The sequence below is a fragment of the Zea mays genome, chromosome 8 (genome assembly GCF_902167145.1).
Source record: "Zea mays cultivar B73 chromosome 8, Zm-B73-REFERENCE-NAM-5.0, whole genome shotgun sequence".
NCBI lineage: Eukaryota > Viridiplantae > Streptophyta > Magnoliopsida > Poales > Poaceae > Zea > Zea mays.
The window spans coordinates 174,688,025-174,708,647 of record NC_050103.1 but is presented as its reverse complement, the minus strand read 5'-3'; the positions used below and the strand labels follow the sequence as shown (position 1 = coordinate 174,708,647).

The following is a 20,623-nucleotide window of genomic DNA, read 5'->3' as shown; positions in this document are numbered from 1 at the left end:
AAGTTTGGATCAACTCGGCTGCATAGGCAAAGTTTTCATATATTAATCTTCCACGAATGAACCCCGACTTATTTTGGTCAATTATGTTGGCAATTTTCTTTTGAAGCCTAGGCGTCAGCATTTTGGACATGATCTTGATGCCAGCGTGGAATTTCGAGGCGAGGTGGAGCACATAAGATGATGTGTGGCCAGGTAGCAGTGTAGAAGGCTAAGTCATTAATGATTGTGTTGATATCAATCTTATCTAATTTTTTTTCTCGATACATAAGGTGGCCAAACCATTCAATCATTTTTTTGAGAGACGGTAGACCTCAAAATAGTTCTTCAATTATTTTTAACATCGAAAAACTCCTTTCGGTTGATGCCACCATGACAAGTATATTAAATAAGATTCGATAAGCTATAAAAACATGATTGGAATCCATCTTATTGATGTACTCAAATTTATCCATAAAAGATATGGGTGGTTCTAGCAAGTTTAGCTTCAAAACTCTTAACTCAAACATTAGATTATTTAGTTAAACATTAGCTATCCTGTTAGCTATATAATAAAATGCAGGAGGTGGGCCCCCCTAGGATTTGGGGGCCTAGGGTGGCCGCCAGGGGGAGCCCTATGCCTAGAATCGGCCCTAAGCATGCAGGTAGATCGAAAAATAATTCATCTCATGAAAATAGATGCGTTAAATGCATGAGTGACATCTGGATTTATTGAAGGATGTCACCTAGGTTCACGAGCTTTAAAATTGCATTTCTATGTTCTTAAATTTATTAAGTGGACCACACTACAGTCCAGTAATAAACTTGTGACACACTATTTTTATAAATTTAGGGATGCGAAAACCTAGAAATGCATTTTTAAAGTTTGTAGACCTAAGTGACATGCTTTGACAAGTTTAGGAGCCGCCGATGCATTTAACTCAAATTAGATTACATATAAACTAATTATGAGCTGGTAAGGACTAATAGACTCTAACCATCAATTAACCACCATAGTTTTTATTATATTAAGCTTTGTAATTAGCGTTTCAAAATACAGGTTTTTTGTTAGCCTCATATATGAAACATGCCCTCATTTAAGTCTTGTATTTTTGTGGTGGCTGGTCCTAGGTGTTCTGAGACGCGACCTCTGATCAAATGGGCGCGCAACAGGTCACCGCAGAGGACGTCTGGCATTTGGGCTGGTGGTACAAAAAAAAATCTATCAAAGCCTGAGAGGCCGTAGCACAACCACCTTCCCTGCCCTGCCCTCAGTGCCCTGTCAAGGATATTTTAGGCAATGCGTTGCCCAATTCCACAGGCCACGTCACACGTGGTGCGGCTCTAACCGTATCGTCCCTGCCCGGTGGGGCCGCGGTCGCGTAGCAGACACCGACGGGCCGTCACGGGCCCTGCTCGCCGCAGACGATCCAGGGGCCAGGCGGCGCGCGGGTGATCTCGCCACGGCGCGTTTTGTGTGGCCCGCCCGTGACGGGAGGCGGAAGAGGGAAGAGGCGACGCGACGCGGCTCTATAAAACCGCGCCTCCAACCAGTACTCCCCCGGCACCCTAGAGAGATTCTGTTTTCGCACCAGCGCCGGCACAGGCAACGCAGCACCGCACCGAGCCGAGCCACTTAGCGAGCGAGGGAACAGCCTCCACGGCGAGGAGAGAATGGGGAGAGGAGGGATCGGAGGCGCGGCGGCCATGGCCATGGCCATGGAGACCGCCGATCCTGCCCGTGCATTCGTGAAGGACGTCAAGCGAATCATTATCAAGGTGATTGGCCTACCTGTCTCGTTGTTCTTCGTTCTTCTTTTTATCGTCTCGTCTTGCGAGAATGCAGAGACGTTTTTAAGTCTTGTTGCTCTTCGTGCGGCCCATGTTTTCTGTGAGGTCTTTGCGATGTCGGTACGGATTTGCGAGGGTAGAGAATTCGATTTCGATCCGATTTCGCATTTTTCTTTTCGCGGCGTGCTTGCGACTGTATTTTTTTTTTAAAAAAAAAGAAGTCGATGCTGGATATCTTTCCGTCCTAAACGCGGAAAGTTGTTCGTTTGGGATCTGCGACCTGAAAGTATTTCCGTTGGGAATGGAGAACGTTTTTGTCTTTCTCAGGCGCTATTGTTTCAGTATAGTATTTCGCGTGTTCCCTATGTTTGGTGTTTGGTGGTGCCGGTCAACATCTGATCGTTCAAACTCGGGATGGGGAAAACAACAGCCCCAGATGTTTCTGTTTTTTTTTTGACTCACAAGACACTCGTTGGGATAGGACGTGTATTCAGTTTTAGTTTTTAGGATTCTTCACTAAACAAAGATGAAGGGATAAAAAATGCTAAGCTGCAGGTTTTGCTTACAACAAAAAATATAGTTACCAGATTTTGTCGTTATGTTTGCTGGTTTCACATTTATTATGCTGTCTTACAGGTGGGCACGGCTGTTGTCACTGGCATGAATGGCCGATTGGCCATGGGGAGGCTCGGTTCTCTCTGTGAACAGGTACAATACGTATAATAGAGGAAATTTCAAAAGAAAAATGTAAACAGAAACATCTTTGTGACAACATAAAAATGTGGCCCACATGTCAGGCTCATAGCGTGCCTCATTGTTGCATGAGGCTATCACGTGGGGCCTCATTGCCTTGTTGTTACAAGGGCTAGCTTCAGATTTTTCAAACTATGTATATCAAAGTAGCTGTAGTCTTTTTTTTTTGTACAAATGCCAAAACAGTTAGTTTTTAAAATTATCTTCATGGTATGCTTTCACCCATGGTTTTTTTTGGGTTTCAGTATATGTCATTAAGTAGCCAACTTGCTTTCATATGCAGGTGAAGCAACTGAATTTTCAAGGGTATGAGGTGATTCTGGTAACCTCAGGAGCTGTTGGTGTTGGGAGGCAGAGGCTCCAATACCGTAAACTTATCCATAGCAGGTACACAAAGTTTGGCTTACATTCTCATGACGGCTTGTAAGTGTTTTCTGTCTCAAACTGTATCTTGCTGACCATTCTCCTTACTTGCAGCTTCGCAGATCTGCAAAATCCTCAGATGAACTTTGATGGAAAGGCATGTGCTGCTGTTGGTCAAAGTGTCCTGATGGCGATCTATGACACATTATTTAGCCAAGTGAGTCATGCACCACCAATTTGTATCCTAGTGGTAAAAAGAGTTTGGCGTTACCTGTTTCTAACAGGATGCTTATATGATTACAGCTTGATGTAACGTCATCTCAACTTCTTGTGACGGATCGTGATTTCAAGGATCCAAGTTTTGGGGACCAGCTCCGTGAGACTGTTTTTTCACTGTTAGATCTTAAAGTAGTACCCTTATTTAATGAGAATGATGCCATCAGTACCCGGAGACAGCCATATGAGGTCTGTTTTCTTAATTGCTTCTGCACGGCCGTACACCAACCTTCCAATCTAATAACAGCTGGGCCCTTGGTTGTGTTCCTACTTACTACTGATTGTAATAATGAATTTAATTTACAGGATTCATCTGGTATATTCTGGGATAATGACAGTCTAGCAGCTCTGTTGGCAGCAGAACTTAATGCTGATCTTCTTATCATGCTTAGTGATGTGGAAGGACTCTATAGTGGTCCACCAAGCGATCCTCAGTCAAAGATTATCCACACATATGTCAATGAAAAGCATGGGAAGCTAATTAGTTTTGGAGAGAAGTCTAGTGTTGGAAGAGGTGGCATGCAAGCTAAAGTGTCTGCTGCTGCTAATGCTGCATCAAAAGGTGTACCTGTTGTCATTGCAAGGTGAGGCGAACATTTTTATGTTATTTTAGAATAAAATGGACAAATATTCGTAGCAACTAAATATGCCGCGCTACTTACTATAGACCCATTGCAGTAGGAATCCTATTTGGTACCTTATTGTAATTATGGTCTGCCAACTGCAGATACTTGTTCCTGTCTTTATAATTTGATACAAGCTCACTAATCATTTAATTAATAGTGTATTTTAAATGTATTTTATTGCAAAAGTTGGTAAGTATCATGCTGTAGCCTGCAGATTTGCATTAGATAATTCAATGGCTCCCTACATAGCCTCCTGATTTATACTACTGTCATACCTTAAAATATAGTAATGTTTACTTCTATATAGAACACTTAGGACCACTTGTGACTTTGTTACTCTTTATGAAGTGGGTTTGCAACGGATAGCATCATTACAGTTCTCAAAGGCGAAAAGATCGGTACACTTTTCCACAACGAAGCAAATTTGTGGGCATGTTCCAAGGAAGCTACAGCCCGAGAGATGGCAGTTGCGGCAAGAGACTGTTCGAGGCGTCTACAGGTTTTTTTTCCCTTCAAACATGATGCATGCAACGATTTAAAATACCCAATCACGATAACTAAGAGCCTGTTTGGAAGCACCCAGTTTTAAGAAACTGGTTTATATAAATTGAGGTGGTTCCAAACATACCAGTTGATACCTCAGTTTATAGATTTTTTTTCTCGAACACGCAGGAGAGCTATACCCATTAAAAGATAGAAGGAGAACAATACAAGGGCCAAAAAGCCCTATAGAAAAAGAAAAAGACACCACTAAAAAAAGCTAACACAAACATCTACTCCAGAGAAGCAACAACATGCCTCAACCTGGGTCATTACCATAAACTGAGAACAAGGACAAGCCTTTAGCACCAGCAAGACACCACAAACTATACTCATCCTCAACTAAAGACATGACCCTAGCTATACTACGCGGAACACCTTCAAAAACACACTCGTTGCGGTGTCGCCAAATACACCAAGCTCCTAAAATCACCAGAGAGTTGAAGCCTTTTTGGATGCCTCCATTAATGCGAGCAACTGAAGAACTCCACCAAGCCTCAAAATTGCTTTCTTTAATGCCCGGGGATAGTGCAGCCAGTCCCCTCTACTGGGAGATGTTGAACCAAATTTGTCTAGCGAAAATGCAAGACACCAACAAATGATGAATTGTTTCGTCCTTTTGATCACATAAGGGGCAAAAGACCGGATGCGGAAGGCCTCTTTTAGCCAACCTATCAACTGTCCAACACCGGTTGTGCATCACAAGTCAAAGAAAAAAACAGCATTTGGCCGTCGCCCAAGATTGCCAAATGCGCTCAAAAGGACCAAAAGAAGTAGAGCCGCTAAACAAGAAGTTGATCTCTCCTAAATAAAATAAATTTGATTGCGTTAAAATAGGGTCCTTTTGACCCATTGCAGTAGGAATCCTATTTGCTTAAAATAGAAATTTGATTCCTAGTTTTTTAAAGACCAAGAAGCTGGTCTCTCCTAGATAAAGGATAAAAACTTGTTTCTTAAAAACTGGATTGCTTCCAGTCAGAACCTAATTTATTATGTTGCATGTTGCACATACACAGAAGTTGTCATCAGAGGAACGCAAACAGATTTTGCTAGATATTGCTGATGCTCTGGAAGCAAATGAGGATGCAATTAGGTCTGAAAATGATGCCGATGTTGAGGCAGCACAAGTTGCTGGTTATGAAAAGTCGTTGGTTGCTAGGATGACCCTAAAGCCAGGAAAGGTACTTCTTTGTTTCTCACACCCAAGTTTTTTCTGTTCATTGTCCTCATAATTTTACTAACGTTTGATATATTTCTGTAGATAACAAATCTTGCAAGATCCATTCGTAAAACTGCTGACATGGAGGACCCTATTTCCCATACATTGAAAAGAACAGAGGTGATTGCTTATGGATCACATTTTGATTTCTCATAAGGGAAAGAGATACATGCTGTGATGTATGGTTTACTAAGCTTATAGATAGAGGTAGTAAGTTCCTGCAGTTCCTAGTTTAAGCAATCAAGGACTCTTTTTGCAGGTTGCTAAAGATCTGGTTTTTGAGAAAGCATATTGCCCATTGGGTGTTCTTCTCATTATTTTTGAGTCTCGTCCTGATGCATTGGTCCAGGTAACCTTTGATTCATAAGTGAAGCACATATACAATATCTACAAGATCAATAATTATTTATGGTTGATACGTTGTTGTACAGATTGCATCTCTAGCGATCCGAAGTGGTAATGGTCTCCTTTTGAAAGGAGGGAAAGAAGTTATGAGATCAAATGCAATATTACACAAGGTTGTACGGAACTAACTTTCCTGATACTAATAGTATGTAACAATATGTTTCTTTGCTTACATGTAGGGATGAAAGCGGTAATCCGAACTGTTAGAACAAATTTAATATTTTAAAATAGATATGCATAAAATTTAATGTTGATCTTTTCTTATGTTATCAAGCATATTAGTACACATATGAATAAAATATTACACAAATTGTTTTATGTATTATTTGCTCCCTACAACACGAAACGTTGAAAAAATTACCGAATTTATTTCCGAATCCATACCGAAGTTTATATCTATTATTTGAGAAAATATAGGATGAATTTAAGGTTTACCTTTTATGAATCTTTACAAGCTGGATGTTAAAAACAAGAATACAAATTTGTATTGTAGATTATATATCCTATTTATTCGCAATCAAAGAAAAACGACTAAAAAACTGATTATCGAATAAATACCGTTTCCGACCGTTTTCATCTTACATGAGCTGTGTTTTTTTTTACCTTTAGGTCATAACTGGAGTTATTCCCGATACTGTTGGCAAAAAGCTCATAGGCCTTGTGACTAGCAAAGAGGAAATTGCTGATCTACTAGCGGTAAGTATGTAATGTAATTCTTTCAATGGTAATTAATAAGTGCATAAATGTCTAAATTCTAAAACTTTGCAGCTTGATGATGTAATTGATCTTGTCATTCCGAGAGGTAGTAAGTCTCTAGTTTCCCAAATCAAAGCAACAACTAAGATTCCAGTTTTAGGTCATGCTGGTAAGCTGTTTTTTTACAGTTTCAATAAAAATATTATTATGTTAATTATTAAGTTAGTACCTGTAATTCTTTCTGATTTTAGCAGTACTAAATTCTGTTTTCCAATTCTGTTCAGATGGTATCTGCCATGTTTACATTGACAAATCAGCCGACATGGATATGGCAAAACGGATAGTATTGGATGCTAAGATTGATTATCCAGCAGCATGTAATGCAATGGTATATCTCTAATTTAGTAGCTAATAATTGATGTCATAATACATGTCTCGGTGAGCACAAAATCTTCAAAGGCCATGTTCCTTCACTAGACTAGTTTAATAATTTATTATATTCCAATAATCACTTCCTGACAAAGTAGCTCACAGACCTTGCTTTTGCTATTACATAGTTCTCTATATTTTGGTCTACTCTTTTTACAATCCCCCTTATTGTAATGTTTGTACTTTTTATGGCCTTTATTATAACATATTCACTAAAGAACATTTTATAATTATTTATTGAAACATTTTTTATAGTTACTTGTATATCTTCTAATGCAACAAACGATGTAGTCACTTAAATGGACTCTTAAAGTTATGTATGATGAAGTTGAGTTATCTACCCTATATCAATTAATTTAGACTTTTTTGTCATTTTATTTGGGAGAACTAGTTTATTGAACTTATAAGTTTATTTTAGAATTTAACACAGACTACGTTATTTCTTTGTGCAGGAAACACTACTTGTTCATAAAGATCTTAACAAGAGTGAGGGACTTGATGATCTATTAGTGGAACTTGAAAAGGAAGGTCAGAACTCAAAATCTTTCATTTGTTTAGTAACTGGTGGACAAAAATATGAGGTTTACACAGTAGTGAAACTGAATAGTTACAACACTGGATTTTTACTTTGAGTTTCATATTGCAGGAGTAGTTATTTATGGTGGACCTGTTGCACATGACAAGTTGAAAGTACCAAAGGTAGACTCATTTCGTCATGAGTATAGCTCAATGGCATGCACAGTCGAATTTGTTGATGATGTGCAGTCAGCTATCGATCACATAAATCGTTATGGAAGGTAAGGAAGTTCTATTTTAAGTGTATTATAGCTACAATAGGCTGCTTTTGACCAAAATTTGGTTTCTTTTCAGTGCACACACAGACTGCATCATCACAACTGATAGAAGTGCTGCAGAGGCCTTTCTGCAGCAAGTTGATAGGTACTGAAACCTTCTTTCCAACATTCTTGTGGTTGAACTTTGCTATGCAAGTGTTATTTGTTACTGATTTGTTCGATCATTCAATTGCCTATGATGTTTTTAGATCTGACGACACATCATTTTTTGTTTAACTGCAACAGTGCCGCTGTGTTTCATAATGCAAGCACAAGGTTTTGTGATGGGACGCGTTTTGGGCTAGGTGCTGAGGTACTTTCTTTGGCCATCTGTTTTTAATTCTTATCGATTTATATCATGAAAACAGTTAGGCTTTACATGTGAAGATCATTTATTTGAACTCTTTGCGCGCTAGCCACCATTGATTTGCTTGAAGCCTTGATGGATGTTGGCACAAATCATTTATGTTTCGAGTCTCAACTATGAAACCAATGAAGTTGTTAGTAGTTTGTATGTCTATTGAATGTTCGAAATGTACCTTTTAGTTGAAGCATAGTGAGGTATAAATGAAAACTGCTGAGAGAACAATAGTCGATTGGTGTTACTTGGACTGTTCAAGAAACTACAGGATGTGATTTAGTTAGATATTGTTCTAATCGAATCTTTCCAAATGGTTTGCGAAGGTTGGCATAAGTACAGAGCGCATACATGCCCGCGGACCTGTTGGAGTTGATGGACTTCTAACTACTCGCTGGTACATTTTTTTATCACTTGACAATGTGTTCCATGGTATTTGTCCGTGAGGGAAGATCCCACTTTTACTGACACGATTATTACGCTCATGTCATACTCGTGATCTTTTTCTCCACATGTAGCATTTTGCGCGGTAGTGGACAAGTGGTGAATGGTGACAAGGGAGTGGTTTACACCCACAAGGATCTTCCTTTGCAATGAGGCAAGTAATAATAGTTCACACTTGTTGAAAAAGAATTTATTTTTTTTCTACGACGGTTATTAACTTATCTCTGTTCTTTGTTGCAGGCAAATAACCTCCGTTGTGGTCGTAACGAATGGCTGGACTCCCCTTTTAAGTACCCTTTTCTTTTATTCCATGCTACAAAGTTTGGTGTCGTAACAAGCAGAATGCCTATTTAGTAGGCATTGATGTAATCAGACCATTTTGTCGTGGTGTTCCTTGTCGTATAAAACATCCGAGACATCTGTATTAGAGGCGCGGTAGCTAGTTGATACGCGATTGTTCTGGATGAAATTTGGATCTGTTCCAATGCAATGATAATGCATGTGTGATGAGGTCCTAAAAATCTCTGAATCGGGATTTTGGCTCAAGGAGAATCGTTTTGTTGCGGCCCTGTGTGATCTTCGAGTCAAAAAAACTGACATACTATAAAAATTGTTTGCCAGGTATGAGTTGCAAAACTATGCCTAGTGGTAAAAATTGCAGCATCGTCACCAACAATCCCTGCACGAGCACACCCCACCCCAGAAGTGTTGGATCTCCCGATCTGTGAATTTGGAGATGAACTTGGTGACCGAATGGTAGCCCTCGCAAAAGCCTGAGATTCTTTGTGATCCTGATAACCTCTCCACTGCCAGTGTTGATAAGCCCGAAAGCAACAGCCAGCTTCTCGCAAAATCCTCTTCTTCGATATATCATCATACAGAATTGATCCCGTGTCAGGGGCATAACCCTCGTTTTTTCATCTGTGCAACAAACTCACCAATCAACGCTTGCAGCTCCTCCACCTGTGGGTTCCTTTTCTTCTTCGCCTCTATCCAGCTACAACCTGGCACCTTCTCCAGCGCATGCTCCTCAAGTAACTCCTTTACGGTGTATTTGGTTTGTGGAGTCACCTAATACTTCATGAGGTGATGCATCATAAGTTCATTCTATCAATTTTGGTGGAATCAACCCACTCCTCATATATATATACTAATTATTAGCTTATAAGGAATGGAGTGATGATGGATCAACTCATTCTATTCCTCAAACCAAATAAAAATGTGAGGAGTGAGAAGAAGATGGATCACTCCATTCCTCAAACCAAACACACCCTTAGTACATCAACTTGGTTCTGCAACTTAGCTCGGGCATAGATGTCCAGCATTCTGGGGCTCAAGATCAAAGAGATGAGAGAATGCCAGCTCAACATACTCAACGAGTCAACATGGCCATGAATTCGGCAAGTACCCCTCCGGAGGATATATGCATGCAGTACCTTGCCCTGACCAAGTGCATTTACCCCAGCACACAGGCATGCAAGACGCTGACAATTGTGATCGGGTTCGGTACCAGGTCTGGATCAGAAGCACCCAGTCATCACCAGGGCGCTCATTCTTGGCGTAGCACCCAGTCATGTGTAACGACCGAAGCACAGATGAGTTCGGTGTAGTAGTAGATCTGTAGATCTATGTGGTTCTAGAAGTATTAAGGTTAATCTGGCTATTGTGTGGCTTTTCTTTGATTGTAATCTGGCCTATCTAATGGCCTATAAATACTTGTACTGATAAACCGTTAGAGATCACGAATTAAATAAGAAAGGATTAGCTACAAACCTGTCTACTTCTTATTCCTCGCCACCGAAGCTTACCAGGGAAGCTGTCGGTTCCTGCTGTCGTGGCTCACGTCTAGGGTTTGGCGAACCCTAGGCCACGGGTCGTGACAATTTGGTATCAGAGGACGGTCGACTCCAGAGCTATCAAGACGGCGCCGGTGGTGAAACCGTCTGTCCAGACGCGTCTCATGCTGGAGGCTATGACGATTGTGGAGCAGAAGGGAGAGGAGAAATGGGAACATATGATGAAGATGATGGATCGGGTGGTGAAGAAGTTGGATACGGTGGAAGCTGGACAGCATCGGTTGGAAGGACAAGCCGAGCTCTCAGCTACAGTGGCAAGGAAGACAGAACAAGAGCGTACTATATTGGCAAGCAGATGGAGGAGACGGGCAAGGTGGTGGCGCAGTTGCGTTTAGAGATGATGGCAAAGGACTTGGAGGGTGATGGTGCTGGATCATCAAGGGAGGGTGCTGATCAAGGTGATCCAAATCGAAGAAGAAGAGAACCACAACAGGAGAGAGTAAGAGAAGAAGAAGATCAGGTGATGGGAGGGCGTGGACATCCATCTCTGCCCAAATATTCGTTTCCTAGATTTCAAGGGAAGGAACCTGGAATATGGTTAGCCAAGTGCCAAGACTACTTCACCATTTATCAGGTTCCTGAAGCTTTGTGGGCAATATCAACATCCATGCACATGGAGGGGAATGCAACGAGGTGGCTTCAAGTGTACAAGATGAGGCAGGGACTGGGAAACTGGATGCAGTTTGGCAGAGCTGTTCGGGCCAAATTTGGAGTGGAAGAATATCCCAAGGCCATGAGACATCTTCTGAACCTGTATCAGAAAAATGGAGTTGAAGAGTACGCTCAAGAGTTTGAAGAAGCAAGATATGCCACTGCTGTTCACAACCCGGGGATGGATGAGATTTTTTTGTCAATCAGTTTGTGAAGGGACTGAAGACAGAATTACAAGGGGGTGTACTGTGTCATCTGCCACAGTCTGTGGATAGAGCAGTTATTTTAGCTCATAAGCAGCAGGAGATATTAGAGAAGAATAGGTTGAAGATGCAGAGGAGTATTACTGTTAATAAGGCTGTGGGCAGTAATCTAAAGACTGACAATAAGGGAGGATTTATTCTGGGTGATCTAACAAAGGAGAGGCAACTCAGGGAGTTTAGAAGAGCTAATGGACTTTGTTTCACTTCTGGTGAAAAGTTTGAGCCAGGTCACCAAGGGAAGTGCCCTAAGAGGGTGGTGCCTCAGTTGCATGCCTTAACTGTGGAAGACATGGGCATGGTGTTGATTGATCCTGTGTTGGGGCATCTGGAGTTCGAAGACAAGGAGGTTGAAGAATTGTATAAACTATCTCTAAATGCTATCAGTGGAATGGAAAGTGATGGATGTATGAGGGTGCAAGGTTTTATGCATAACCATACGTTGGTGGTTCTGATAGACTCTGGCAGTTCTATGAGTTTTGTCAGTCAAAACTTAGTGGATAAAATGGGCTTGCCTATGCAAAAGTGTGCAGCAGTGGATGTGAAGGTGGCTAATGGAGAAAAGATGAGGAGTGACAAGAAGGTGGTTGATCTGGAGCGGTGGTTTGGGGGTCATACCTATACTACTACTCTGAGGGTATTGGAGTTGGATGTGTATGACCTGATTTTGGGTTTTGATTGGCTGAAAAAGCATAGTCCTATGCAATGTGATTGGCTGCAAAATGTGCTCACATTTGTGGACAAGGGAGTGACTATTCGGCTAAGAGGAGATGCGGGTCAGCAGAAGGAGGTTCCACAAATTTCCATTCTACAAGTGAATAAATGGTTGAAAGACAATGAGGTTTGGGCTTTGGTTATGCTGGAGCAAGTGGTGGATAAGAAAGAAGCAGTAGTCCCTGAGCAGTTACAAAGGTTGCTGGTGGATTTTGAGGATATTTTTGCTGTCCTTACTAGTTTGCCTCCTTCCAGAGATTATGATCATCATATTTCTTTGGTACCAGGACATATACCTGTGAACTCAAGGCCCTACAGGTACTCACCATTGCACAAAACAGAGTTAGAGAAGCAGGTCTCTGAACTATTAACCTCTGGTCTAATTGTGCCTACCATGAGTCCCTTTGCATCTCCAGTCTTGTTGGTTCAAAAAAAAGATGGAAGTTGGAGATTTTGTGTGAACCACAGAAAACTCAATGACATGACCATCAAGAACAGATTTCCTATGCCCCTAGTAGATGAGATACTGGATGAGTCAGCAGGGACTCAGTATTTTACTAGTCTGGATATGATAGCGGGTTACCATCAAATAAGAATGAGGGAGGAGGATGAGTATATGACATCCTTTAAGACACATCAGGGACATTATCAGTTCAGGGTAATGCCCTTTGGGCTCACTAATGCACCTGCTACCTTCCAGTGTGCAATGAATGCTATACTACAGCCTTTTCTCATGAAGTTTGTCATGGTTTTTCTAGATGATATATTAGTGTATAGCTCCTGTCTGGCAGAACACTTGGGTCATTTGAGGTTGGTGTTTACTAAACTCAAGGAACATCAGTTTTTCTTGAAGAAGAAGAAGTGTTCCTTTGTCCAACTAGAGCTGCAGTACCTTGGTCATGTAATATCTAGAGAAGGGGTAGCTATTGACTCTTCCAAAACTGCAGCTATGCTGGTATGGCCTATACCTCAGAATATTACTGAACTAAGGGGATTTTTGGGTCTCACTGGTTATTATAGAAAGTTTGTGAAAGGCTATGGAGTCTTAGCCAAACCTTTGACCAAGTTATTGCAAAAGCAAAACAAGTTCAGTTGGGAAGAAGAAGCACAACATGCATTTGAGGCTCTGAAACAAGCAATGACTACTACTCCAGTGTTGGCTCTGCCCAGATTTGATATTCCTTTTATTGTGGAGACTGATTCTTGTGATATAGGAATGGGGGCCATTTTGATGCAAGAAGGGAGACCTATTGCTTTTCTAAGCAAAGCTTTAGGTGAAAAGAACAAGCACTTGTCTATATATGAGAAGGAGTTCTTGGCTTTGATTTTGGCTGTGGACAAATGGAGACCCTATCTTCAGAGAGCTCCTTTCATCATCAGGACTGACCACCAGTCCCTTACTTTTCTAGGAGAACAACAGTTACACTCCGAACTTCAGAAAAAGGCTATGGCTAAAATGATGGGGTTGCAATTTCAGATAGTATACAAAAAGGGGGTGGAAAATGTTGTGGCAGATGCTCTGTCCAGAGTGAGTTATCTCATGGCCTTATCCCAAGTGTCTGAGGTACAATCTCTTTGGGTTCAGGAGGTTTTAAATTCATATGAAACTGATATGGAGGCTCAAGAGTTGAAGACTCAGCTTTTGATTCAAAGTCCTAATGAGCAGGGCTACAGTTTGCATCAGGGAATTATAAGGAGGAATGGGGTGACTTGGATTGGAGACAACTCTGCTCTAAGGACTAAGTTGATCACAGCTTTGCATGACAGTGCTGTTGGAGGGCATTCAGGAGTGCATGCTACTTATCACAGGGTGAAAAAATGTTTTGGTGGAAGGGACTTAAGAATGATGTTACTCAGTTTGTGGGGCAGTGCCAAGTATGTCAGCAAGCTAAAAGTGAAAGAAGTGCATCCACCAGGACTGTTAGAGCCTCTGCCTATCCCTACAGGTGCTTGGGAGGATGTTTCTATGGATTTTGTGGAGGGGCTGCCTAAGTCTGTAGGTTTTGACACTATTTTGGTAGTCGTGGACAGATTCTCCAAATATGCTCATTTTATTTCCCTCAAACATCCATACACTGCTCAAGGGGTAGCTCAGGTGTTTCTGGACACTGTGGTTAAGCTTCATGGGGCTCCTAAAACTATTGTGTCAGATAGAGATAAAGTGTTTACAAGTTCTTTCTGGACACATTTGTTTCAGCTTATGGGAGTGAAGTTGCTATTTTCTATGGCATAACATCCTCAGACAGATGGGTAGACTGAGACGGTGAATCAGTTTGGAACAATATCTTAGGTGTGCAGTCCATGATCATCCTCACAAATGGAGGCAGTGGTTGGCTTTAGCAGAGTTTTGGTATAACACCACCTACCATACTGCTCTGGAAAGTTCTCCCTTTAAAATTTGGTATAGTTATACACCTCCTGTGATGGCTGTTCCTTGGTTGAGAGAGGAAGGGGACATGGATGTTACTACCTGGTTGCAGGAAAGACAAGTGGCCTCTGAACTGCTCAGAGAGAGGTTGGCACAAGCTCATAATAGAATGAAACAAATGGCAGATAGAGGGCGAACTCCTAGGGAATTCCAGGTTGGGGAATTTGTGCTTTTCAAGCTACAACCTTATGCTCAAAAGATAGTGGTTAACAGGCCATATCCAAAGTTATCCTTTAAGTTCTTTGGCCCTTTCAAAATTGTGGCAAGAATTGGTGTTGTGGCTTATCGATTGGAGTTGCCAAAAAATACACAGATACACCCTGTTTTTTATGTATCCTAGTTAAAGGCATTTCACCCTAAACATACTCCAGTTTTTGCTGAGCTTCCCAAGGTGGGAGATTTGTCTGGTCCAGGGATTTGGCCTGAGGAAATTATGGACAGAAGGTTGGTTCAGAGGGGTAATCATGCAGTACCTCAAGTGATGATTAAATGGTCAGGTTTGCCTGTTTCTTCAGCAACCTTGGAAGATTTTTATGTGGTCAAATACAGGTTTCCTGATGCCCTCGTTTGGGGGCAAGCGAGTTCTGTTGGGGGGGGAATGTAACGACCGAAGTAGAGGTGAGTTCGGTGTAGTAGTAGATCTATAGATCTATGTGGTTCTAGTAGCATTAGGGTTAATCTGGGCCATTGTGTGGCTTTTATTTGATTGTAATCTGGCCCATCTAATGGACTTGTACTGATAAACCGTCAGAGATCACGAATTGAATAAGAAAGGATTAGCCACAAACATGTCTACTTCTTTGTCGCCACCAAAGCTAACCAGAGAAGCTGCCGGTTCCTGCTATCGTGGCTCATGTCTAGGGTTTGACGAACCCTAGACCACGGGTCGTGACATCATGGCACTCCATGACACAAGATTCCTATCAGGCATCGAAGTGAACACGCGCTCAGCGTAGCTGACGATCCCAAGCTTCATGTAGCAGTCAACAAGAGTCGTGGCAGCGTGCGTATGTCAGTGTGATCCATAGCTGCGGCCTGGCATGAGCGTGCACCTCCCGTACACGGGCGGAGGCCGGCACGTGCGACGCTGACGCTGCAAAGAAGGCCTTGAGACCGTGCGCGTAGCTGTAGCTGTCGACGGGGACACTGAGCCGACCCATGTCAGCAAGGCATGCGAGCGCCTTGAGCATCACGTTCCACACGAAGATGCTCTTCGCGACCGCCTCGTCGAACACCTGGCGCGCGTCCGGGAGCACGCTGAGCGCGGCGTAGGCTTCGATGAGGCAGGTGGACAGGAAGGGGTCCGAGCGGAACACTGGGTCGGCCTCGAGCCTGCGGTGCACGGCTGCGAGCAGGAGCTCGGACAGCTGCTGTATAACGCCAGCATGTACATTTGGGTTGGATCTATGGACCGGTCCGAAGCACGGAAAAAAACACGGTCTAGACACGGTACGGTCCGATATATCGAGTTGTGTTTGAGCCGAGGTCGCGGCCAATGGACGGGCATGAGCACGACCCGTTTAAGGCAGACAAGAAATTACCCATATAAAGGCATGAAAAGGCCCATATATTTATTAAAACCACACTTCATTCCATACTTTCATGTACTTGATAAATAACATAAAGCTAGAGATAATATTAGTTAAATGTTTTTTGTAGCTTTGAATTAGAGTATGTGATGTAATTTTATTTTTGTTATGAACATTAGATAATGAATTGAACTTACGAACTTTATATAGAACTGATTATACCCTTTTTCTTTCTAACAAAAAGATTTGTAAACGAGGTAGTCATTGCATAGCTCTGGTAACTTAATATAAATATTAAGTTTGCTTTTGGTCAAATTTATTTGTCTTATCTTTTATTTGTTTTATTAAATTTATTTTGAATTTTGGGCTCTGATGTAAATTTTGGGCCAAAAATTGAATTTCGGGCCCTAATGTGAATTTCGGGCTTTTATAACTTCGGGCCGCTTGAGATGAGCCCAGCACGTTTAAGCAATTATGGGTCGGGCCGTGGGCCGAGGGCTAGGCCCGTGGGCCGGCCCGACATGACCCGAAATTCAAACAATACAGACCTTTTCGGATTTGGGCCAGACCAGGCCGGGCGACCCGAATGTACACCTATAGCCAGCACCAGGGCCCAAAATTCAAACAATACAGACCTTTTCGGATTTGTGCCAGTTCATTTAACTCTTGTGCTGCAAACTAACCTAATATCGTCAATTCATTTAATCTCTCAATCTCAGTTTCCTTTCTTTTTGTTTCACATTGAAGCTCCCTAATTGTTGCTTCTCGATGTGCAGTGGCCTGATTAGCTACAAGAAGCTCTTGTTCCATGGACTCGATCTCTGGACCGCACTATCGTTGCCTCAGCCCCTAGGTCGTGCTGCCCTCTGGCCTCCTCATCGTACAATTCACCAACATCTCCAATGTAAGTGCAGCAGGTTCAGTAATGAACTCAGAAGTGGCATCAGAATACTCCAAGAGTTTTTTGTTCTCTTTGCCTAGATATATACCAAGGGAAATGCATTCAAAACTCCTATAGATGACGAATCCCATCTCTCCCTCTTTTCCCAGACACGGATCCCTAGGTCCGTCTCCGTGCTTTACTCATTTGTTTTTTACAAGTTCAGATCCACTTGCGTACTCACACAGTGGACATCTGTTATGCACATGTGTAAACCAACATAAGAATTAGGAATTATGCTCATTTTATCTATGAAATCCTTACACTCGAAAATGCATGTGTTATTTAGCTTGAGAATAAATAAAATTATTAGCAAGGAGAAAACAAAAAAATAGGACTAAAGAATAGAGTCACATTGGTTTAAATTAGTACCTAGAAGTAAAAAAAGGTGATCTAAATTAGATACATCATACCAAATACCATATTACTATTCTAGTTACCCCTTCTACTATGCCTAGATATCAAATTCTTGAAGGTTGGCCTTCTCATTTTCAGTAATAGCCTGACGAAAGTTGAGTATGTCTGTATGAACAATTATGCTGCTCACTACTGCCTTGCGCTATAATAGGCCACTACTTATTTGACATGCTTTTTCTACGTTAGATAGCTCTCAAACATGCTAACTCAAAAAATTGATGGCAAAGGGGAGCCACAAAATGTCAATTATTTTGTCAAGTATTAGCAGTTTTCTTATGTATGTTATCAGACTAACACTGACATGTCTTTGTTTTCCTTTAAAACTATGTATGATGAAACCATGGTGTGATTGTATTGGCTGGCCTTACTCTGTTTTGTTTCAATGCATTCGTTGTTGTATAAGTAATATGTTGAGACGCAATTCATTGCATATGACAATTCTGATTTTTCTTTCTAGAATATTGACAGATTGTTTGATCATTATTTTCTGAGCAATAATCATGGCTATTCTTATAGTATTGCATAATACCTTATAGTAATCGTCGGGTGCCTCGCCTCGCTAGCCTCCGCCGTCGTCGCGCTGGGCGGTGCGGCCAGGCATAGGGTGGCCGTGGAGAGGATCTACGGGCGAGGCTCGCATGGTAGTCGCCATCGGCGAGAGCCCCCTGGTGCGCTCTAGGTTCTACAACTTCATCAAGGCCTTCCTCGTCGTCTCCCTGCTCCTCCTGCCATCGAGGTCACCACGTACTTCAACTGCTGGGACCTCACTGCCTCTACGCTCTCCCTCTGCCTTGAGTCATTGTACGCCTCTTAGTTGCACTTTTGTGCCGCTTATGTTGCGTCGGGATACAGTTCCTCACCACGTCTGTGTTGTGCTCTTCCTCAGCCTGTGCTAGGGCTGGAAAAAAAGCTCGAGGCTCGCGAGCCGGCTCGGGCTCGATCAGGCTCGGCTCGGTGAGGCTCGCGAGCCTAAACGAGCCCGAGCCGAGCCTAATTCTGCGGCTCGCTACACTAACGAGCCGAGCCGAGCCGGCTCGGTGAGGCTCGCGAGCCGGCTCGAGGCTCGGTCCAAACTACTGCTTACTCGTATCTCCGTTGACCAGTGTGTAAGTGTGCTATTTTGGTCACAATTCACAAGGAACTAGAGTGCAGGGACATAATTTTTTATTATATGGAACATATTGTGCTTCAAATTTGAGCTAATGACTATAATTACTGTTGTTGAGTATTTGAGTGTACAGGCTCGCGAGCCTATATCGAGCCGAGCCGAGCCTCATTACCGAGCTCGCTAAGTGACCGAGCCGAGCCTGGCTCGGCTCGCTATTCCACCGAGCCTCACCGAGCCGAGCCGAGCCTGGCTCGGCTCGGCTCGTTTCCAGCCCTAGCCTGTGCCTTGGCTACTTCTACATCTGCATCAAGTGCATCAAGCCCAAACAAAAGTCCCTGACATTGCCTGATGCAAAGGACCTAGATGCCTGGTACTACCCCATGACACTTGTCTAGATACCAATGTACAATGAGGATGTTGGTGTTGTCTTTCTCTCTCTAAATAAACAATTTTTAGTCACCTACCTTTCATTGTTTTTGACAATTGGTTTGCTGATGGGTTTGTTCAGATATATCAACAATCAGTTGCGACCGTGTGCAACCTTGACTGGCCAAAATCCAACTTCTTGGTCCAAGTGTTGGATGACTCTGACAACACTACAAAGGCTCTTATCAGAGAAGAAGTGGCTTAATGGCAGCAACAAGGTGCCCGGATTGTGTATAGGCACCATGTGTTGATGGGTGGTTAAAAAGATGGAAACCTCAAGTCTGCCAGGAGCTATAGTTATGTGAAGGATTACGAGTTTGTTGCCATCTTTGATGCAGACTTCCAACCTCATCCTGACTTTCTGAAGCGCGCTGTGCTGCATTTCAAGGTAAATTGAGAGGAAGTTTGCTTCTTGTTTGTCTTTCGCCTTGTATCCTAAGTCTGATTCATCGAATGGACCATTGCAGGCTGAGTAATCTATGTTTATTCTTACTTGAATTAGTGTTCAGATGTTCACAGTTCATAGCATGATATATAATCAGACATGCAACTTGCAGATATAATGGTTGATCACTTTAGTATACATGTAACAGTTGTAATGTTTTTACACTTGAAATAGGTCTGGATGTGAAGAAGGTCGATAAATGCATGGGAGACCCAAATGCTGATTCTGACCACCCGTTACTTAAAATGGAACAAGATGCTCAGGTGAAGTGACCTAGCATATTATGTAGTTTGTCGTGGACCTTTTATTAGTAAAATAAAGCACACATATTTATTTTTTAAAATATAACAGTCACTGCAGACTATTTCATTGACCTTTTACCGTCCTTCATTATCTATGAGTTAATTTGTGTTGTTATATTGTATAGATTGGGAAAGGTTCAAGAAGAGATGTTACTATATTGCCTACACTTGTTGTGAACAACCGGCAATATCGAGGTAAATATTCTGTAGGTACACAAACTTACATCCACTTTATATGACTTTAACCTGCAAAAGGAATACAGGGAAGCTTGAGAGGAAAGCTGTCCTCAAAGCTATTTGTGCTGGTTTTGAGGAAACTACTGAACCAAATGTTTGCCTGAGTGGTGGTAAGCACATATAAACTATTTAACACCTAATGCACAGTAAGCAGTAATTTATTATATGGAGGCTACAAATTGTTGAGCTGTTTGAAAATAGATATCGAGACAAATGAGTGTCTGAATGACAATGGGGGCTACTGGCAAGACAAATCTTGGAGCAACATAGAAGTTTGTAGACCAACTTTATGAGATTTATTTGTCCCAAATTCACACACCAGTGGCTAGAAACAACTAGACTAAATTGTAGACAAAAGAACCAAGTTTGCAGCCTTTTTGCTATGGACACCGTACAACTACAGAACAGCCTTGGAGACAGTTTTGCTTTGCTCTAATCCTAGAATATAGGAGACCTTGTACCATAGACAACCAAATCCCAACAACTAGATAGGGAGAAGCATATCATTTAACTTGTCATTGGGATTCCCTAGGAAGGCATTGGAAATGCTTAAATGAGGATTAAGTAGCTGATACAAATGTTTCTCATGGAGGATTAATAG

At 42.0% G+C, this 20,623-nt stretch overlaps 1 protein-coding gene, 1 long non-coding RNA gene and 1 pseudogene across 2 annotated transcripts; 2 read left to right on the top strand and 1 right to left on the bottom strand.

Moving 5' to 3' along the window:
* Positions 1-1,257: 1,257 nt before the first annotated feature.
* LOC100280719 (uncharacterized) lies at positions 1,258-9,230 on the top strand. The gene is given in 21 exon segments (NM_001153639.1): positions 1,258-1,755; positions 2,404-2,475; positions 2,804-2,907; positions 2,998-3,100; positions 3,187-3,348; positions 3,466-3,743; positions 4,134-4,284; positions 5,342-5,506; positions 5,587-5,664; positions 5,804-5,893; positions 5,976-6,062; positions 6,559-6,645; positions 6,718-6,814; positions 6,930-7,033; positions 7,527-7,602; positions 7,721-7,871; positions 7,945-8,013; positions 8,154-8,220; positions 8,592-8,662; positions 8,784-8,863; positions 8,950-9,230. Coding segments are annotated over 20 exon segments (2,196 nt in total). The 5' UTR covers positions 1,258-1,650; the 3' UTR covers position 8,863; positions 8,950-9,230.
* LOC118473232 (pentatricopeptide repeat-containing protein At3g46790, chloroplastic-like) lies at positions 9,079-16,957 on the bottom strand (annotated as a pseudogene).
* A 2,700-nt stretch (positions 16,958-19,657) lies between these two features.
* LOC103636501 (uncharacterized) lies at positions 19,658-20,135 on the top strand. Its single transcript, XR_558045.2, has 3 exons — positions 19,658-19,746; positions 19,911-19,980; positions 20,049-20,135. It is a non-coding gene; the product is annotated as an uncharacterized lncRNA (long non-coding RNA).
* Positions 20,136-20,623: the final 488 nt, after the last annotated feature.